At 35.7% G+C, this 22,424-nt stretch overlaps 1 protein-coding gene across 1 annotated transcript; it reads left to right on the plus strand.

The window, feature by feature from the left end:
- The first annotated feature begins 4,971 nt into the window (after positions 1–4,971).
- On the plus strand, positions 4,972–21,709 carry LOC144355886 (uncharacterized). Its single transcript, XM_085508435.1, has 14 exons — positions 4,972–5,059; positions 5,489–5,504; positions 6,259–6,577; positions 9,715–9,794; positions 10,200–10,358; positions 10,981–11,305; positions 11,839–11,918; positions 12,573–12,707; positions 12,873–13,013; positions 14,370–14,510; positions 14,968–15,114; positions 15,983–16,108; positions 17,981–18,091; positions 18,895–21,709. Exons 1-14 carry the CDS (start codon positions 5,006–5,008, stop codon positions 19,965–19,967), a joined length of 2,907 nt encoding a protein of 968 aa, XP_085364561.1. The 5' UTR covers positions 4,972–5,005; the 3' UTR covers positions 19,968–21,709.
- The last annotated feature ends 715 nt before the right edge of the window (positions 21,710–22,424 follow it).

The following is a 22,424-nucleotide window of genomic DNA, read 5'->3' on the forward strand; positions in this document are numbered from 1 at the left end:
GATATCAGACACAAGTGAGATCAGAGTGACATAGGAATTACTTGGTAACGGTAATGATATTCACAATCAACTATGCACCATATGTCAATTTCGACGCTATAACATTATGATTAAGTCGTGTATAGTTCACGATAAAGACAGTGTAGTGTTACTATAGAAATGTAGAAATTACCATCAATGCCGTGTTAAGGAATGTCCTGTCATTTCACGGCCAACACATTAAATCATTGTACTGGTTTTAGGGTTATTATAAAGCTATTATTACGCTTATTCATCACGCAAAAACCAGTGACCTCGTGACCCCCAAACAATTTAGATCACTGTAATATATATATATATATGCTCGAATGCTTGGAGCGGATAATGAATGGCACCCTCTATAGTTTTGATGATAATTACAGTCACGCGATACCTATATATAGTCAACGGTATTAAACGCGTTCGAGTCTCGCGGGATTAGAAACCAATCAGTACTTTTGCTACACACCGCTCTCTGGTATTGGTTGATATATATCGACCAAAATCGGATTTTAATCACGTTGTCACTAACGTATCTCGTTCGGAATGTTATTGTCAGTGCTTAAAATGTGTCGTTATTACCATGCGTTGGAAATATGTGTCCAACGAGAACTATTCGACAGATGGACTGAAAATGTGCCATACGTAGACGTAAATTACCCCCCCTCCCCCCACCGTAAACTGTTCCAAATACCATGGTTATACGAGAGTAATTTAAATACTATTTTGGGGGCAAACAAAGGTCTCGTCGCCCTCTCACTCTCAACGAGAACCTGGCAGCCATTTTTGTCAAGTCAAAGAAAGAATGATTCTTTTTAGTATTCTGAAGATTGGAGCGATGTGAGGTGATTACAGTCTTTATTTCATGAGATTAATTATTGTAGTACGGTTCTCATATGCCATGTCCTATAACTTGTTTTGTTTTGTTTTTAGTGATACATAGTATGTTCAAACCGTGATGATAAACATAAAACTAACTTAGTGGAAGGGCGAGCATTTTTTTGTAAAAAAAATAGGGTGTGTAACAACTAATTGAAATCATAACAATCGAGCATAATAACTGTTAAACCGCCCTCTATACTGGACAGCGTTGATATGGAATAATACGCTAATCACTTCACGAGTGAGCGTACTCACGCGTTTCTGTAGTTACTGTGACATCATCAACATGTGTTTATGACACACGTACACCTATGACGCACAGCCCAGCATGACGTCAATCGACGGAACCTGCTCGGCGTTGGTCTTGGGTGTGGACATCTAATGCATCGTTAGGTCGGGCATTTAGTAGAAACAGTATGAAATATACCATTGTTTGGAGCGGGTGAATCGTGTAATATGTTACAGGTCCAGGTTATGCCATTTATGCTCGCTATTTTTAGGTAATATAGAATATGCGTTATAATTTTACAGTAAATAAATGCTTTTGTTGACAAGTTTTTTACAGAATATATGCACGCAAGGTTTTACATGTGGAACCACGACCTGCCCTACTAAACAATAATATATTTCACACTGTGGTGTTTGTAGATACACTCAAAAAGGGTTATGTAAAAGTTCGTAAATGGGTTCATTGTATTATTGCGAGTCAAACTATTTGCACACACAACACAACATTCCGGACATATGTTGGTATATCCATTGCTGTTGTAGTATTGTTTATTATGAATACAATTTTATATTAGTCATATATTAAGAATCTATTTGAAATGGTTACTATAAGCTTTCTGTCACGAACACCCAGTGGGATGACTAACGTCATATAAAAACATTATCTCAAATGTTGCCCAGACAGAATGGATAAATTAATAACCACTGTTTTATTTCAGATGGAATGTGCAATTGATTGATGATACAACCTACTGAAATTCATTCCGTGATTGGTCCTGGGCTAGTGCTTTAAGAGAAATACACGTCTTCATAGGTTATTTAAAAATAAATAGGAATTTTCTGTGTAACCGTAAATATAATAGACAATATATATTTTGAACTATCGATTGGCATCATTTACTGTCACGTGAATTTACAAACAGGACAAACTCCTAGCATTTACTATGCTGTTACTAGGGCAACTGTTTCAGACGTATAACCTCAGCATGCAACCATATGACTTGACTATTCGCTACAACTGTGTTTTGTGTTTTGTGAAAAGCAAACTGGACGAATAAATAATTATGATCTAAGAGCCACTTCAATAAGCTACTTTGTTATTAAAGTAGAATCACCATGGTAACAAGGAAAATGAAATCGAAATATTAATACTTTCTCGTTTGAAGAATACTGTCATGTTTATCGAGTAATAACGTCTATAGAGTGACATGGTCTAAGAATATCTAGATCATCGCCATGGAAATGTCAAAAACGAGTAACGTCAATGCTTTTAATGAAAAATTGAGTTTTCATTTGTATGTACTGCTTTGGTTGTGTCATTGTTATCTATTCAATCAGTTTATAACTTGACAGCGCTATAGCTGTAGGTTGTCGTGGTGTAAATTGTAATGAGAAGTTTATCGATTTGTTACTTGGAAACAACTACAATTGTTAGTTGAAATAAATAAAACTCATCTTTCCGAATATCCTAGACGTTAGTATTGTATGACGTGGTATGTCTATAAAACATTTTGTTGAATTTAATATTTAAAAACAAAATTATATAAAATACTATATAACAATATTTTATATATATAAACAGTAATAGTATTAGTCGAATGCATAATATTGTAACGTGTTTATTGATTTATTTAGACATTTAGGATGGTTTTTATACCTTTTATCATCCGTAATTTTCTCTCAGAATTGTGCTCAGAGTATATGATTAGGAAAGGTAAATATGAATGACCAGACTCGGAATTGGAGGTAAAATTAGTACAACATATATTGTTTTTCATTGTGATCATAACAACTTCTATTACAATATTAATGTATGCATATGATATTGCCAATATATTGCGAACAAGCACTGGGGACTTATTACGTCTGTGATTTCGATTCGGAGAGTTTATTGTTTTTTTTTTGTTTTTTTTTGTTTTTTTTACTTTTCCGCGCTTCACCCACACCATCGTCATGTGCGGCATGCTCAGCAAGTCAGCTGGGAAGCCTAATCTCCGGTGAAAGTTAATACGTTCATTAATTACAATGTAGAAAACGTTTACCGTCAAATCATGTTTGCATAAACAAAACTACGAACAACGATATCACAATTTTACTCCAAACAAAAACATGTGCACAAATTCACCCATGTCAAAGTAGAATACAATGTGCTTCACGCGTACACTGAATATTTAATTAAAAACAGAATAAAAACAAATTCACTCCTACCCTAATCCCCTTACATTCATTATGCATCAATAATAATGAAATATTTAAATTATTTATGCATACTGTTTTACATTTCCAATTCAGTTTTTTTTCTCTATGGCGTTTTAAAGTATAGGATAATTCAGATATTCAATTCTATCGGGTTTATAAATATATTTGCATAATTATTTGTTGCCATGAAGTGTTCGTGTTTCGAGATTGTCAAATTATACAACGATGAGTCAATATCAGATGCGATGACCCTTGTAACATATCGCCCGACACATACACATTTAAACAAGATGAATTTCACTTTTAATCATCTTGCTGCAAACTGCATGGTTCATCACTTATATTAGGCGATCGTCGTAATATGTTACATAACAAAAATAATTATTAAAGATAGCAAAATGCGCATGTGCAAAGTGTTGAATTATGAATAGAAGTTCTGTAAAGTACGTTTTAGGTTACAGATAGTTTTGACTATTTTTAGATTGTCAAATGATCGTCGATATTTACTAAATGTAATCGCCACAGCGACCATAATGTTTTGATGTAAGATTCTTCTATTTCGATGTCGTTTGGTGAGTATGTCAAATGATGCCATCCCAATATTATAATAGAGTCGCAATTATGGGCGTTTAGCCGAACATGAACCCGAGAATAGGAATGTCCCGAACGTAGGGGGTGGGTGCTTAATCGAGCATGGGCGCTGACGCGGTCGAGTACGGTATATTATCGAACAATTAGTTGCGATACAACCCCCGCATCTCTGCCTATGTATACATTGTCAATTCTAAAAAGGTACAGCGCTTTATACTAAAATGGTCTCCAAGCGTTTAATAATATCTCTCTCACATAATGACATCTTATAAATATTCCATATAATCGGTTTTTCACCATTCCCACCCAGAGTCTGCGTGCCCTAGAAAAAATGTGAGTATTGCTATTCCAATATGAATTCCTAATTCGTTACTGTGACTTGTAATTTGTTTTAAATCGTCTGGTGCTTGCTTTCTTTGTATGATAAACATATTTTAGCTGGTGGCGGTGTTTCAAAAATGATCAATTCCAATGCAAGGGCATGTTTCATTATATTTCAAGTAGACGTTTGCCCTGATCAAGCAACACTGTAAATTAACTCAATGAAAATAAAGAAACGTATGCCGCTAGCTTATATAAATATGACGCTACCTTCCGGTACGCTGCCGGAGGAAACATTATTGTTGTCATGGCAGCGGCAGTACAACTTGCTAATCATACCATAGACTATTCATGGTTATATTTACGTCACGGGCAGAAAACAAAGTTACAAAACATCAATCGATGAGATTGTTTATACGTATTTCATTATTCCTGTATCTTAGCAACATTTCTGACTGTGATGTGTTACCATTGACGCTTTCCCGTTAATGACACCATAAATTACTCGGTGTAACGACTTTGCACTTTTAGTTTTACAAACGTCCGGTGTTGTATTTGTTCTACCAGCACGTACGCATGAGAATAGTAGGCACCAGGGGAACGCACAGGTGTACAGTGCGAGTATAAAAGGTGCAGAGGCAAAACGTAGTCCCATTCACTTGCAGTTCGTTCGACACGCGCGCACTTCAGGAAAGTAGACCCGACCTTAACTCGAGCACGTTGGCACGTTCTAATCGCCTGTGTACGTTAACACGACATCGTAACAATGTGGTTGCAGCATTTTCTGTTCTGGCTGATAGCCACATCATTTGAATTCAAGGTATGTCGTATGATTATCCCAGGCTCAGCGTTGATTGAATTGCAAGGTTTGTTGTACGTAAGTTGTATACCGCTCGGAAAATGTGATATTTATTTCAAGTGGTTCGAGGAAATACAGGTGCTTTTTTACCTTCGGTAATTCTAGCTTTGAACTGCAAATTGTGTATTTTTTTGTATTTTGTTACTCACTTTGAAACACTTTTAAAATCTAATCTTTTAAAATAGCGGTTCAGGTATACGTCACTGCACATCCCTCTAGAACCACGACGTGTGCATATTCCCATTAGACGGTGTCTGCACGTCTTGCTTTTTAACCATCATGCATCGTTCTGCAAGATAGACTGAATTTTTTATAATTATATTCTTTTTTGTTTATAACATTATTAACTAATTTTGGTATATAGTTGATGTATTTTCTTTTGATTTTCAGGTTACAAATGCAGTGGGTAAGTATTCAGATCATTGATATATAACTTTATATGTATTCCGTTCTGTGGATATTTACCTCTTAAGTGTATAATTAAGATATGCAAATCACTTTAGAAAAGGATGCGCAAAATAGTGTAAAGTGAATTAAACACAAAGAACGATAAAGACTTTCAGTTTTCGACATTGTGAAATTCTTTCGTTTATTTGCAATAATTTGCATGCTAATAATAATTTTAATAATTACTGATTTCACGGGAATATTAATTAGAGACAAAACATAATTTAGTATATTTTCGATATTTTTGTAATTTTATTTGTCTTGAATTAGGACTGAAAAAAGCTGAATGAAATTACAAACTATGTAGTGTGTTCTACAACTCATGTATGAACAATAACTTTAATAAATATAATTTTACTTGGTGGAAATTTAGTTTTTCCTTCATAAAAACAAAAGAATTTAACAATGTCGAAAACCGAAAGTCGTTATCGAAGTGTTATTAAATGGTGATGTACCATCGTGCGACTGAAAAATATCAATTGAAACTAATCTATTTCATTATTGCACGATTTTTTAGAATAATAATGAGTTGAGCGCATTTCCATTTATATCTTACGTGGCACAGTTTAAACGATACACAGTTCCCATTAATGAAAGTAATACTGTGCTACCAGGTCGCACAATGCCTTTACATAATTAAATCACCTGTTTAGTTATTTTCATGTTCAGGCGTTTCCCCACTAAAGACAAGGTACCTCATGTTGTCTCTACAGAGGTATTCGACTCGTTTGAGTCACCATGTGCCGAATACAAACTAGTCAATACAAAGAAGAATTACGTTAAAGCCAGAGCGTTTTGTAAAAACGATGGTGGATTCTTGGCTGAGATAAAAAGCCAAACGGAACAAGATTTCTTAGCAAAGATTCTATCAGAAAAGGATGTACGATTTGATTATTTGGTTGGTGTAAAAAGTGGATCAAATAAAAAGACTTGGATCTACACAGATGACGTGACACCTGTATGTTACACCAATTGGACACAGGAAGAGTTTTTGGCTCAACGTCACAAGACAGATGAATGTGTAATCTTGAGGTAAGTAATGTCGATAGTGTTCGTTTTCTAGCTCAAACACAAGCAAACAAACACATCGCAGCTTATGTGGTATGTAGTTACCATTTTTTACACCAATCATTCACAGTATTGGGGTTTCATGAGTTTGATTTACTTGAAAATCGAAAGCCTGGTCGCTTTCAACTTTGCAGGTAAATTCGTTCATTTTATTATTTCATATTTCTGTTTTATGTGAATATCAACACTTATTTATTCAACTTCCTTTACTTGAATATATCAGACAGGAACGTGAGAGTTTTGTTTTGTACTAGGATTTTACTTACTTTTTTGAGGAATGTAATTGATATTCCCAAGGTTCCCGAAGTTGTTTTCGTTCACATTGTCTAGATAATTTGATCAAAAAATCAATCACACAAAAGGTATTTGCTATAACATTTTAATGCATGCAGCTTCATGGGGGATTGTTGGGTTCACGTCATTATCGTATTGTTTTATAATCCAAGAATGTATGAGTAGCGAAGGGTATCCGCTCCCAACAAGCATACGTTTAATATTTTGTTTTTAAGCATACGGCATTTCTAATACATATGTGTATTGCAGCGTGCTTGTATGGACTGCAATAATCGGCTATTGTGATGCCACACAAAAGTGTTAATTTGTCGGGAGTAGTTTTGCGTCGGTACGTTTGGTGAACAAAAGGTCACGTGATATGTTTTTACAATTGAAAACGTAATTATAATTGTTCGAAAGTATAGTTTCTGAACATTTTAATATGCAATATATTATAGCTATAGAAAGAATATAATTGCACTGCGTCCGTTCTAGTGGAACTGGAAGTTTCAGAAAAAATGTATGCGTGTACATTTTCATTCTAGATATGATGAAACAGAAAGACCGAAACGTAATATTTGATTCTATGGGAAGTATATTGATACCAATGTATACAGAGCCACACAATATTTCATTTGTATTTGTTTTGCCTTAGTGTTATATGACACAGGAGTCTTCATAAAAATCTCAAATTGATCATTGTAGGTTTAAAACATAGAGGATATCTTAAAAGCAGGGAACAAATGAAAATTACTACACTTCAATTAAATAAACTTGACATTGTAGTGTCATGTTTGCATCATGCTGGCATTTTAACACCACACTGCGAAAACGGAAGCAGGCGTGGGAACCCACGATGTCATGTTTGCATCATGCTGGCATTTTAACACCACACTGCGAAAACGGAAGCAGGCGTGGGAACCCACGCCGACTCAAATTTCTTTGTTCTTGCATTACAATTTGTCCACGTAGTGTGAATTCATGTGCCAGAAGGTGTGAACTGACTTCTCGCCAACGCTTAAATGTGGAGGGTGGAGTCTTTTGAAAATGGTGGAGGGTGATTAATTATTTTTATATTTCCTTTATTTAATCGAATACTTTTACAATTATTTCAGTTAGTTTAATATTTCCTTAAATGGTGGAAGGTGTTTAGTTACTTTAATATTTCCTTTATTTCATCGAATACTTTTACAATTATTTCAGTTATTTTAATATTTCCTTTATTCAATCGAATACTTCTACAATCATTTCAGTTATTTTAATATTTCCTTTATTCAATCGAATACTTTTACAATTATTTCAGTTATTTTAATATTTCCTTTATTCAATCGAATACTTCTACAATGATTTCAGTTATTTTAATATTTCATTTATTCAATCGAATACTTCTACAATGATTTCAGTTATTTTAATATTTCCTTTATTCAATCTAATACTCTCACAGTTGGTATTTATTCAACTACTTCGGAGGACGAAGCGACCGCGACGACAACATCTCCTGCAGACGACGCGATCATGACAACACTACGACGCCGAACTCAACCGCTACTGACGCCGACTATATGACGTTTTTAATTTTTTCAGTTCATATTACCTTTTTACTTTTATATTACGTCTTAATTCGCTTGATGTATATTTTAACCCTCTTTGTGAGACATCCGCTGCTTAGTGGTTCCGGGTCGAACCACAGGAAAAAATACCGATGTCATGTTTGCATCATGCTGGCATTTACCTAAATGAAGGCACCCAGATGTCCAATTAAACGTCACATTCTTCAGAACGTTTGGACTTCTTTTTTTCTGGAGCTTTCTGACTTCTGGTTTCTATAGATAGCCGTATTGAAAACATATCCACTTTTCAATCTTTCTGAAATGCTACCATATATTTTTTAATTGTTTTATCGATGCTTTCTAAAAAAACAAGGTTGTTGAAATAAAAGGTTGTTTGGAGAGCTGAAACGATTACTCTCAAGCAGCCTGTAAATGCATATTCAAGAACTAGTTAAGGACACAGTTTAGTGAATTAATTTTACATTTTGGCTAATTGTTGCTTTTTTGGACTGTTTGAAAACTGCTTTTAACTTCTTTTTTTAACGGCTAGCTCGATTACCTTGGCATTTCCTTTACATTACGCATCTTAAACAGTGGAGCTACATAAGCTTACAGTCCGCTAGTTTGCCTTTGAACACCATAGAACAAGTATAACGTGTTCTGGAACAATGCGGTCATTAAAAACAGTTATTAACTAAATCTTCTACATTAGTTATCCATATTTACACAATTGAGGCAAAATCGAATTGCAATATTAGATCTAAATTATCTGAATTCGAATGTGTGTATAATAAACAATATTTAGCAGTTAGGGGCTACGGGTTGAGTTTCACAATGATTCAACGAGGTTTGAAACTAGTCATTTTCTCCCCTGAACGACTGAACGACCGTATAACATTCTTCTGAATCATCACCACCAAATTGATTAGGTTTGTTTGACACATTTTAAGATGACCATTCCCACTTATGGGCGGTGTTTTACAACAATTTGATGAAGACGAGATTTTAAACTGAAATCAAGGCTAAATGCACCTTCGGACGCCTGCATAACCTCGGAATTAGCACCCCCAAATTGACACCAACAATTATCTGACAAATTTCGCCAGATTAGACCTCCCCAAGTCATCTTTGTCTATGACATTTATGACGAGTATGGGTGATTAGTAATCATATTTCAAAAGATAATTATGTATGTTTTAATATATGTATTCAATGTCACTTTTTATAATAATAGAATGTTTTATAATTATATTTATTAAATTGTATTTTTGTTTTCAGTGAAAAATCGGAATTCAAGTGGGACATAGCGCCTTGTTACAAGAAACGGCGTTTTATTTGTCAATACAAACGCACAAATGGTAAGTTGTTAAATAACATCAGATATATTATTGCGTCAATCATCAATTGTCATGTTTTTTTATGTGAAAGCCAGTCGAAGACAATAAAATCGCGGAAAGATTACCGCCGGAACATTTACGCTATCCAGCGATGAAGCGCTTTGGTCAAGTCATTGCGACGTGGACAAATGAAAGAACGGCCGTTCACAGCGTCGATAATGTTTCAATATCTGTATTCGCCCATAATTAAAAAGTTATATTTTTGATAGATTTATCATAGTCTGAATGTCGAACGACCATACAACCGAATACAGTTGGTTTTATTAAATATACACAATTTTTACCACGTCATGTTTGACATCATAGCTATTTGATGATAGCTGGGCATGACTAATAGTTAAGGTGTATTATGTTTACGTGTTACAGCCGACGAGGAATGTGACATTCCGTCTTACGTGATATGCGATGACATGAACAAATGCATACCAGCGTCTGCCAAATGCGACGATATCAACGACTGCAGTGATGGATCCGATGAAAAAGACTGTAATGACGTCGTTATGCACCCACCTCGTCCCAGGACAAGTAAGTAAATGCCATTGTACATATTATAAACGACTTAATCTTATCAATTATTATTTGTATATTATTGAATGTTTTTGTGGCGGAATTATTGGGAATTTAAAATCATTAAATTTAAAACATGTGTTGTCATGCGGGGTACACATCAGGATTTCTCTAAAATCCGATGTCGGTATAGACTCCATTTATCCTTATTTTTTATATTTTTGAATCTATTTTTGTTGCTTAAACTTCTTGTTTAAAACAAAATGGTAGTTAAACGAATTGGAGCCTATACCTCGAAATATAAACTTACTGTCTATGTGCAGTGCTATGCGATGATTTGCTGTGTTATGCGGTGCGATGCGGTACTCTTTTATGCGTTGAGCCAATGTGTGGTGTTGTTCTATGTGTCGCGGTGTTGTGCTGTGCGGTGCTACGTAATCAAAGTACAGTAATGTAGGTGTAGCACTGTGTGAAACAATTCACTAGTTATTATTTTCGCTGATGAATTTAATCCATCTAAAAATGTACGATTACTTAATCTCTGAATTTCAAGCATCCAGTATGCGCTGTGTACGTATTACGTACGTATACGTAGAGTGAAATAACCTCGTTTCTTTTTTTTATTTACGCTGATGTACAGACGCTGTGTACGGTCCTTACGAAACAAAATGCCACAAAATCCAAGTGTTCACGCGCCATCGACGATGGAGCAAAGCTCAGATGACGTGTATAAACAGTGGTGGTAAATTGCTACAAATAAACTCTGAACAAATGCAGAATACAATTACCGGGATTCTGCAAGCATACAGTGATCTCGGCCATTACAGTTACTGGATTGGTGTATACGATAAATGGAATGAAGGTACATGGATGTATAACCGGGTGAGACCTGCCTGCTATACGCATTTCATGAATAATCGACCTGTTGGTAAACGGCCTGCTCTCGAAGATTGCGTGATAATGAGGTGAGTCTTCAATGGAGGATCTCGAATTTATGACTTCGTCACGCTGTTGGGATCTGCGGAGATAAGTACATAGCCCCATCGGGTGGCTGTTTATCCTGATAGAAAAGCAAAATTCTAAGTTAATGTTTCTCAATAATGCAAGCAACACGTGCGTCTCTTATTTTTGTTGACATTTTTGGTCCGTGCTGCTTTATTTTACTTGAGTCACACTTTAATTGCACTGGTATGATTTTCGTATATTCATGCAAATTTTAAATATCACGTGATACCGAACTCGCTATATTATATACATTGATCACGTCAAGTTTAAGTTCAATTTAACTTATTACAATAATGTCAATGATGAACATGAAAATAAAACATAATACAAGGAATATGCGTTATCATGGCAATGGTATATAATCGTAAAATCAGTTGATGATTGAAAGCGACATTTGTAGTATTTTTTGTCAATGTCTAGATGGGTTTCACAATAGACCAGCTCCCATGAGCGGTGTCCGTTAACGTTTTACCTATGATGTCGTGTTTTACAGGAACGATGCGAATTTTTCATGGGATGATATACCATGTAACTCAAAGAAACCGTTTATATGTCAGTATGATCTTCAGACAGGTAATATTTTTTTTTTCTAAATTCATATATGACACCTTCATTCCTGACTCAGAAACATAGTTGTGATTTGCTGAGTGATACAATATTTTTCAGACACCTTGATTTTTAGCTTACAATCATGCTGATCCTCTCATTTATAGGACGGCTGACCACGCCAAAATGCCTCACGTTGTGACGAAACTTACGAGGCTTACCGTAACTTACATGCATTGTGACAAAACAAAGGCGTTGATAATATCGATACACTCAAGTTATCCGGTGTTCGTACTTGCTATATATATAATTATATACTTCTGTTAATTGTTTAGAAATGAATATCTGGGATGTTTGTAGGCTGGGTTGCAGTACTCTCATGGGAAACTATTCCCTGAACCCCAGATAGCTTGATTCAGTGATATAAATTTTGTACCCCATAATTTTCAGCGGAGAAGATGTCCGCAGACTAGTTGTCATGTAAACAACGTTATTGATTTGCTCCAAACATCGACCACCTCAACTTTTGCAGGTCATTTTCAACATTTTCTGGGGGAGTTCTGGGTCAATGATTATTGATATTATAAACTTGGGTATAATTGTTAAAAGTCGATTATTAAACTAACATAATGAATGTATATTTCCGTTAACAAAAACGTTTTCGCTTTTCTTTCACATTAGCTCCTGCAGAGTGCAAAGAACGTTCTCATTTCGTATGCGATGGGGATAGGTGTCTTCCAATTGAGCAATATTGTGACGGCAGTGTTCAATGCGATGATGAATCCGATGAAGCTGACTGCCCTACATCGGACACATGTAAGTGCAATGTAGTGTATTGTAGTGTAGTGCCGTGTAGTGTAGTGTAGTGTAGTGTAGTGTAGTGTAGTGTAACAGCTATCACACTAGCAGAAGTTTGAGGCTATTTCGTAATGTTGTATATTTCGATTGCATAAGCACAAAACACCCTTTTCTCTATTCTAGCTACAACAGAACGCGACATTGTATCCTATTTTTATTGCGACGTCGATACATGTCTTCCACTTGAACAGTATTGTGACGGCGTGGTACAATGTGAAGACGGCACGGATGAGGTAAACTGCACAACAACAGAGCAAGTCACAAGTAAGTCTTGATTTGGTACATATGTTCCACATTGTTTATTTGACGAGTTACACCCTTACTTGAATTATTGTTCACGTGACAAACACGCTTTATGGATGATCTTATAGATGACAAAGGTGACATTTAGAAAACTGTATATTGCAGCTTATCAACATTACGGTTAATATTTTAAATAGGCTTAAAAATGAGTTTATACAATTATTTACTTATGCTAACGCTTGTTAAATAAAACAGTGTCACAGTTTGTTTGATTGTCATACAACAATTAATCAAAAATGTATAATCTACACTTTTGCCAAAATTACACGCAGATGCGTTCTTTTTAATTTAATTTCTGTTTAAATATATCAACAAATGCAAAAACGTTTTAGGAAGAAACGCAATGTTTTGTTTTTTTCTATCTCAAAACATCGAAACAATCGGGCAAGGGATACTGAGCTATTTCAAATTGTATTTCTTGTTTGGCTAATTTGCACAACTAAACTCTTTTGAGCAAAAGTGGTTCTTCTTAACATGTACTGTAATAATAAACTGCGTAGACACTCATCTAGAAGAATAATTGTTTGCAGCTTGCATCAATTATGTAAAACACATGCAAATATATGCACATAAAATATGTGCACCTCTATTTATTAATAAAAGTATTCTCGATCCGTTTTAATTTGTTACACTAAAAATAAATAGTTCAACATTTGACAGCATAATTGGTTTCAACCAAAGACTCGTTAAATCATTTCCGGTAGTTCATTTCACTTCAGTGTTATTGTATATGATAGCATAAAAAGCATCGTATATTCAAAACATAAATCTGATTGCAAAAGGCTAGTAAATGCTAAATGTGTGTTGCAATAATAAACCATTGTCTGTGACACGGTCACAGGTTTCGGTTTCCCGCTCACATTTATTCGAATTTGATGTAAAACATGGTTGTGTTGACGATAATGTGTAAGTCTAAACAACATGAAGCCCCCAACAAGTAAAGGTTTCATGCAAGTAACCGCCTGACCAAACTGTAGGCATATTACGAAAATGTGTTTTTCATATTAGATGATTTTGAACGGTGCTAAATTGTTTAATATACTAAGCGCGATACACTACTAACTGCGTCAAAAAGAAGATTATTACGTAACTGTGATTATCTGCAAATATGAACGAACTATAAACTGAACAAATGAACCTGAAGGGAAAGCTATTGAGACACACAAATGTCCGGATATTGTATGCAAATTTTTGAAAGATATACTCGACACTGTACATTCTGACTTACCGTGGCTTAAAAACAAATAGGGTGAATATATTCAATTTCTTTTCAATGACACGTTACGTAATAACAATTGTGGTCTTATTCTATTGTAGCGGCAGTAGAGTGCAACGAGCTATTTCAGTTTGCGTGTGATGTCAACACGTGTATTCCGATTGAACAATATTGTGACGGTGATGTACAGTGTAATGATGGATCGGATGAAGAAGACTGTCCTACAACACAACTATCCACTAGTAAGTTTTCTAAACACACACACAAAACACAAGTTATAGGGTTGATTAACGGGGGGGGGGAGTAATTAGTTTTAGTCAAACTAAAACTTTGTTTTTGCATCATACAACAAATATGAAATATTAACCCAAGAAGATGTGTATACTATTCTAATTAATAGTAGAATGATTATTTAAAAGCGTACGCAGATTACCTCACTTCGAAATTTATTAGTCACTCGACTTGTAGCCATTTATACCGTTGTTCAATTTCTCCGTGTATATTAAAGTACATTCCAGAATTCAGCCAATATGAGATAATATCTCTGTAAGATAATCTTCATTATTTTTTTGGAACACATGCTGGTGTGACGAGCTTGTGATTGGCTGGGCAAACAATGATAGAATAAAAGGTAATCGTCTAACATGACCTTTATTATTACCCATTTAACAAAATTGCATTGTTTTTGTTTTTACATAGCTCCCATGGAATGTGACTTCAGTTCTCATTTCCTATGCGATGTCGATACATGTCTTCCGAATGAACAATATTGTGACGATATTGAACAGTGTAATGATGGAACAGACGAAATAAACTGTCCTACAACACAACCACCGACAACACTTCGTAAGTCCTATAAAATTAGTCGAATTAGATTTCCTTCCCAATAATACTGGTCATTGATCTGTGCGACAACATCGCCATATGCTGTTTTATTAACAAGAACACATACATGAATATTTAGTAGAAGCAGTGAACAACGCCTATTTGGATGCGAAGAACCGGTTTTTACCAGTCAGTGGTCGCGTGCAAAACGCGAGCGCGCACAAAACGCCAACAAGCGCGACGGCCTATACAATTGATTCATGGGAACTCCATTTCTAATAGTGCACTCAGTATAGTCGTTAGGTATTAGGCAATAAACCAGGGCAATAGAGATGGTATTCCTACTTGATATTTACAGTACATAGAAATATATAGGAATTACATACACCTTCGTCTTCACAAAATATTTATGTTTAATAGATATATTTATATTTATGTATTAACAGACATAAAATAATATTAAAGAATATAATACTGCTATTACATAACATCTGGCGCGCATTCATAACTTTTGGTCAACAATGATTTGAAATAAGAGATTTATTTGTTGATTCAAGAAATATTCATTTTTTACAATATTGATAATATATACTCATGCAACATTATTTATATTGCTTACAAATAATAATGCTAGGTGACTAACTCTGATTTGAAAGACGATGTATAATTTGTTGTGTTTTTAGCACATTCACGTGAAATGTTAGCTTAAACTGAACAAATGCAACACTTAAAAAACATGTAATTGATGGGTCGTAACAGTTCAATAAAATGATAAATCGCGGCTTAGAATAAACTCGGTTGCATTACTTGAATAATGTTATTTTCGCGAATCATTCTGAGATTCTCGTATTTTGTACGAAATACTAATTACATACTATTCCACCCATAGCGCCATATCTTTGGGATAAACCAGATCAATACTATTGCTGTCTGGAAAGATGTATTGATATGAATGCCGTATGTGATGGAGTGATGCACTGTCATGACAACCATGACGAAATACCTTGTCAGACTGGTAAGTACCCGTTGTTCTGATTAAGAGAGAGAAAACACATCTAAAAATATAAATTTCGCTGAAAATGTGAACTGGCTATCTCCTATTTGCATATTCACATGATTCAACCTGCCAGTCAGTCGTAGTCCATGCTACGCCATCCTAAAAAGTACAAATATTCTGTTCCGACGATTTTAATGTGCGTTTTCTTAATAAGGAATTGACCTGAGATTATTTAACGGCAGTGCACAATTATTGATACTTATGTAATATAACAGTTATGTTACGACAAAGTTGGAAATAAATTGAAATAAATATATAATTGAAGATTGGCATTTATATTGAGCAGAAACGACATTTTTCTATGGAATTTTCTATTGAAGTTAAATTGGAGAGTTTTATCAAAATTAATATTATTATTTTATTTATAGTTAATTGCGTCGTTTTGCTATTAAATATATCAATGAAATTACTTTAAACAGAATCATTATAATGTAATGTAATTGGCTAATGCATTGCTATTGTAACTTTATGGACGGGGTTATACCAATGACTAACATAAACATACACGCGTGTAGTTCAATTCCATCGAGGTTAGCGGCCTGGTAGTGAGCCTATGCCCAAGCAGTGAATGAGACTGCATCTATCTGATATGCGCACTTATTTGAATGAACGTGGCATAATTTCAGAAAGGGAGAGGGACGATCGCCAACAATTGATAAGTGGTAGAGCCGTTTGTTTCCACCTGTGTAACGTATATTGATAGTTCTGGGTATACTAATAGTAATATTTATGCGTATGTGCATGGCTTAAGCACAGTTTGCATAACTGTTCATGTCAAAACTATTTACGATGATCCTTACTCGTTGTTGTAAACGTTAAACAACTTTGAATAAAAACATGAAATTTGAGACCGTATTGCTATTTTCTTGTGTGTAATTTCAAGTGTAAATACCGCGTCTGTATTAATACGTTCCTTTGTCTTCATTCACTATTACGAGTATAACATGCCATCTGTTGAATCTGTATGAATACACGCATGTATATACACGCATTGTTTTCATAAAACCATTGGCATCTGTCTGTGATCAGTGAAATATATGTTTATTTTAATACTGCAGAACTTAGCTATGTAACTGTATAATCCACAAACAGTAGATAAAAACATACACTTTCTACCCGCACTTTCTGTATTTTTGGTTTACCTTAATTTATTGTCTCAAATATTTATACATTTTATGCAAATATCAGTTCAGAGCCGAGTTTAAACTCGTTTGAAAGTTGGCTTTTTACTGAAATTGACTGGTCAGATACAACTCTCAAGATCGCCTGGAGAAATCAAAGGCGATGTCATTATATTATATGGGGTGTATTTCTCAAAATTTGTTGATAATGTTATATATTTAGAGTACAAATACTGCACGGAACTTGCATTATGCACCTAATTTCCGTTATTCTAAATTGTCAGGTATTAATTTTGTAAAGGGATGAACAGCGTTTCACCATTACCAACAAATGAATAAAAAATGTTGTCGGTTTTTGTTATTGTTTTTGTTTGATACTGATGGATTTTGTAGTATATGATAGCTGGTTTATTGTTACTGCAATATGTTCAACAACTGCTCCCAGATTATGAATTACAATAAATTGGACCAATGTTGCCACGCATTGACATATATGTGGAGTGTTGCAAGGGATCGTAATTATGCTGCCTACAGAAATAGATGTCCCGGGGTATAGTGTCGAGAATCTAAAATGTCATTAAATCAAATCAATCAGTCAGCTGTCCGTCCGTCTGTCCGTTGCCCGTCCGTCCATCCATCGCCCATCCGCCCGCCCATCCATTTATTCATTTGTTGCGCACGCCGTATACTAACGTGTTTTATGTTGCAGGTGTCACAGACTGTGCTGGGTCTGATACTTATCAGTGCCATGGAGATCACTGCATTGCGTCATCACTGACGTGTGATGGTCGACTTGATTGTAAATATAGAGATGATGAAGGTATGTTTATTTCTCTAATACTCATTCATTCCATCCTACAATGCATTATTATGACATGCATAGACCTTACATTCCTTTGTCGAGACTTCATGGTATAGGTTTATGGCACAAATGAATAAATATTCCACATGTGGACGACATTAAGCGTGCAAACGATCTGTAAAATTTAAATCTGTCAAAGAACCTTCTGTAGCACATTTTAACAAATATGGTTTGTAAAACAATAAAGATAAATGTAAATTTCGGCCATTTCTGCAATTTTATGGCATTCTGTGTCGGACATTTTTCTATGGTACGCTCTAGCGTCAGCCGGGAGTCTGATCCTTCGTATTATCAAACGGCTTATAGTTTATTTTTTGTGTATATACGATTTGAATATTAATTATCTTAATATATGCAGCTCAAATCAATCCTTTGTTCCGAGTTTGAATGAATCGACTAGTCTCAGAAGCTAAACATTGTATCATGTTATACATGCCACCATTTCTCCACATTCGAACCTCGTACTAGAACAGTACGACATAGCTTTCGCATACATGAATACAAGACGTTGTGTTATTCGAATACAGCTCAGTGGCCAAATCAACTGCATACGAGAAAACAAAATATAGGGAAACAAAATGTATGAGATGTGCACCACGAAACAACACTTACTTATATTATATCAATGCTATACGCCAATAATCACTATTTGCCTTGCAATACCACAAGTTTCTCCGATATTAGCCTCGAATGACCACTAAGTATCACCAAGTACGAGAGTTCGTAGTATACAGTGTATTGATTTATTCATATTTTTTTAGGTCCAGATTGCGGGCAGGTCACTCCCCCTGTTAAATTTGTGACTGACGAGTTCACAAGAAAGGCTGTGCTACCCACGGGAGAGGCGTATAAACTTGACGCATTCAACATCGATGACACGACCTACTTAGCGGCGCCGAACAGAATGGATAATATTGTTCTTTTGTACAAATTCGAAAATGATGCCTTCTCGGAGCATCAGTCAATTGATGACGTCAAATCCGTTGATGACGTAGAACATTTTCAAATTGACAATGATCACTATCTTGCCTTTGCTTCGAACGCTGTCGGTGCCAACTCAACCGTGTACAAATGGGACGGGGCTAGTTTCCAGTTATACCAGAGGTTGTCTTCACTCTCTTCCCATCACATTGATATCCACGCTTTTAAGGCGGATATTTACGATACGTATTTTATTTCATTATGTACTCGACCGCCTTTTGGCGACAGTACTGTCGAAATCTTTGAATTTCAATCAAGCCAGTTTGAGCGCACCCAGGAGATTTCCTTGAACGGAGTGATGCAGACTACATCCTTTTCTACCCCTACCAACACGTATCTAGTCGTTGCTGAGTCTAGTAGTACTGCAGACGAACAAACCAAAGTTTACCAACTCGACCAATCTACTCGCGAGTTTTCGCTGTATCAAACCATGCCAGTGAAGGGAAGTTCTTTTGCCGCTGTCCCATTTATGTCTCCAGATGGCGCCCTTTACCTAATGGACATGATCACGCAGAACGTCGATGATGATACACAGCAGGTACAATCAGCGCTTTACATCTGGCGAGGAAACCAGTTCACGTTACACCAGATGATTCCCACGTTCGCGGCAACGATGGCGTGTCCAGTTATTATTGATAACGAGCAGTATATCTTATTATTAAGTGGACCATCAGCTGATAGCGTTGCGAGATCTGTTGTGTATAAACTGTACGATCACTATCTCCACTCCTATCAACATATCAGCGGCCGAGTTGCTAGTGAGTGTGTAGCTTTTCAAAATAATGCTAATTATTACATATTTATTCCTGAACCAGCGAAGCTCGGCAGCTTATACAAATGGATGTATGACTAAGCTATTTATATAATGTGTTATCATTATAAAATTACGACTTCAAATGGCACAGAGTTGTTGGAATTAAAGCGGAAGAGTTGTCACCTGCGCATGCGTCAGATGGCCATAGCGTGTCATTGTTTACAAACATGCGTCTACCCACGAGCCTTTGCGTTTTTAGCTTGCGTTGTTATCGTTGCTTCGGGCTTAATTCACGCGTGTGCGCAGGTGACGACCCATCTGCTTTAACCGAGTCTTCTCAATTTTAAAGTTTATTTTGAAAATTAACATCCACTTTTAATGATGTAGATTAATGAATTCCTATATTGATTTGATTTCGCATATTTAATGACTTTTCTCGCCCAATCACATGATTCATACCGTGACTCAATACCGCAGCGGTGGTAAGAAGCGAGACTTGAACTCTGGGAAAGCTAAGAAGACCATTCAGATTTCTCCCAAAATGAATGCAGTTTTTAACTAGCAGTTAAATGCATGTAGTTTGATAACACGTTTCCACATGCTACTTTTATTGGTCGATTCTTGTCCGCCATTGTAACCACTAAAAATCACGTCTACTATATTCGTCCATATTTTGAATTTTATTGCTCTAATTTGCATAAACAAAATATCCGCTAAATTTCTATACTCTCCATAACTAGAACAAGCAAATATAATAGGTGAAATGTCTATACCGTGTTTTTAGGTTCCGGGGAAATTGTAAGAGACAATTTTAATGGAATTAGAATTACATAATCTTCATAAATATGCAAGTTAGCAGCCTCTAATATGGAAAACCAATAGGCAAGCAAACCTGCCAATGAAGTGTCTAATCCATGTAATATAATCAAAATAAAGTATAATCAATTTGAGTTTAGAGGTTTAGGTATAGTTAATGGTGAATCCTGAGTTGAAATTAACTTTGGGTTAACTGTTGATTAACAATAACTATATCTCTGGGTATTAGCCGTGTTTGAGATAGGGGATTCACAAATTAATTCAATGGGAATATTCACTGAATCATCTCACATCCTTTAAGTTTCTCGAATTTCAGCTATATCTCCAGACGAGTCAGAATGGCTATATCTGTCTATGTTTCAATCAAATAGTCAATTCATTTTTTGACCCACCCCCCTCCATGAGCACACAGCAAACAAGGCATTTTGGTCAAACTAGGACTCCCGCACGATGCAATGTGTTCCATACTGAGTAAACTCCGATTGCTCAAAGAAGTATGTTTTCAGTCATATGGAGGATTGCTGCATACTCCATACAAACCTGTTCAGTGATCCTTTACTACTGTGACCCGTGGTATTTGAACCTCAAATATTTCAGCCTTTATTCACCCTTATTGTCTGGTTTTATATCCAGAAACATTGTTTATTCAGTAACAGAGTATTTGTCTGCCTATTTCTGAGTTGCGCCCTCACATGTCAAATTTGTTTGTATTTGTCTCGGAAAATCCATCACAATGCTATTATTTTATATTGCCATCCTTCTTATCATGTTTGAAACATTGTCATCTTTGAGTTATATCTATGTATTGTTTCTTAAGTTGTATTGTTTCTGAAGTGATATTTTTAATTCTTTTTTTTCAGATATGAGTTGTATGTATAAATGCGCCTTGAGTCATTTTATTATCAAGATTTATAAATGTATGAGAACTTTATTGAAAGTTGTTTTTTCAACAACTCTCTCTGATCTGTTCTTACATAGACATCAACGAAATAAAGACCCAAGATTATCAACCACAATTTACTCAATTTTTTGTGTGTTTCCTGTATGCTGCATAAGACTTCAATCTTAATAAATGCAACATTGCTGCCCACACCACCAGCGAAAACATGTGACATTATAATAATAGTTTCATTGAATTGTAGATAGGTTTAGATCAAGTAGTTACATGAAAGTGCCTTCAGTCATAGACTACATAGCTTGTAAAAAAAGGTTTCAGCGAAGCAAGTGACCATAGACTTGCAATGGTGAAGCAGACTGCAAGTAGGAGACAAATGCTTAGCGACTCTAAGAATATTGAATTGATCGACTGTCTTGAAAATGTCTTGATTTTCAATCTCTTCACTGACAAAAGTAACATGGAACGTTTGCAGAAGAAATATGCAGCGGGAATGGTTAAAAAACTACAAGCACGCCACTGCTATACAGCTACACTGGTACCAGTTACCACGATACAACTACACTGACTCCATCCACTGCTAAGCTGACCACTAGCAACACTGACTATGGAGCTTCATTGACCCCAGTCACCGCTATACAGCTACACGGACTCCAGCCACTGGTATACAGCTACACTGACTCCAGCCACTGGTATACAACTACACTGACTCCAGCCACTGGTATACAGCTACACTGACTCCAGCCACTGGTATACAACTACACTGACTCCAGCCACTGGTATACAACCACACTTACTCTAGCCACCGCTATACAGCTACACGGACTCCAGCCACTGGTATACAG

This window comes from Saccoglossus kowalevskii, chromosome 15 (genome assembly GCF_978046115.1).
Source record: "Saccoglossus kowalevskii chromosome 15, keSacKowa6.1, whole genome shotgun sequence".
Lineage (NCBI taxonomy): Eukaryota > Metazoa > Hemichordata > Enteropneusta > Harrimaniidae > Saccoglossus > Saccoglossus kowalevskii.

Coding starts and splice junctions, on each gene's coding strand:
- LOC144355886 (XM_085508435.1), top strand. CDS start 5,006: ATGTGGTTGCAGCATTTTCTGTTCTGGCTGATAGCCACATCATTTGAA. Junction 6,578..9,714: donor GATGAATGTGTAATCTTGAG/GTAAGTAATGTC, acceptor TTTTGTTTTCAG/TGAAAAATCGGAATTCAAGT. Junction 12,708..12,872: donor CTGCCCTACATCGGACACAT/GTAAGTGCAATG, acceptor TCTCTATTCTAG/CTACAACAGAACGCGACATT.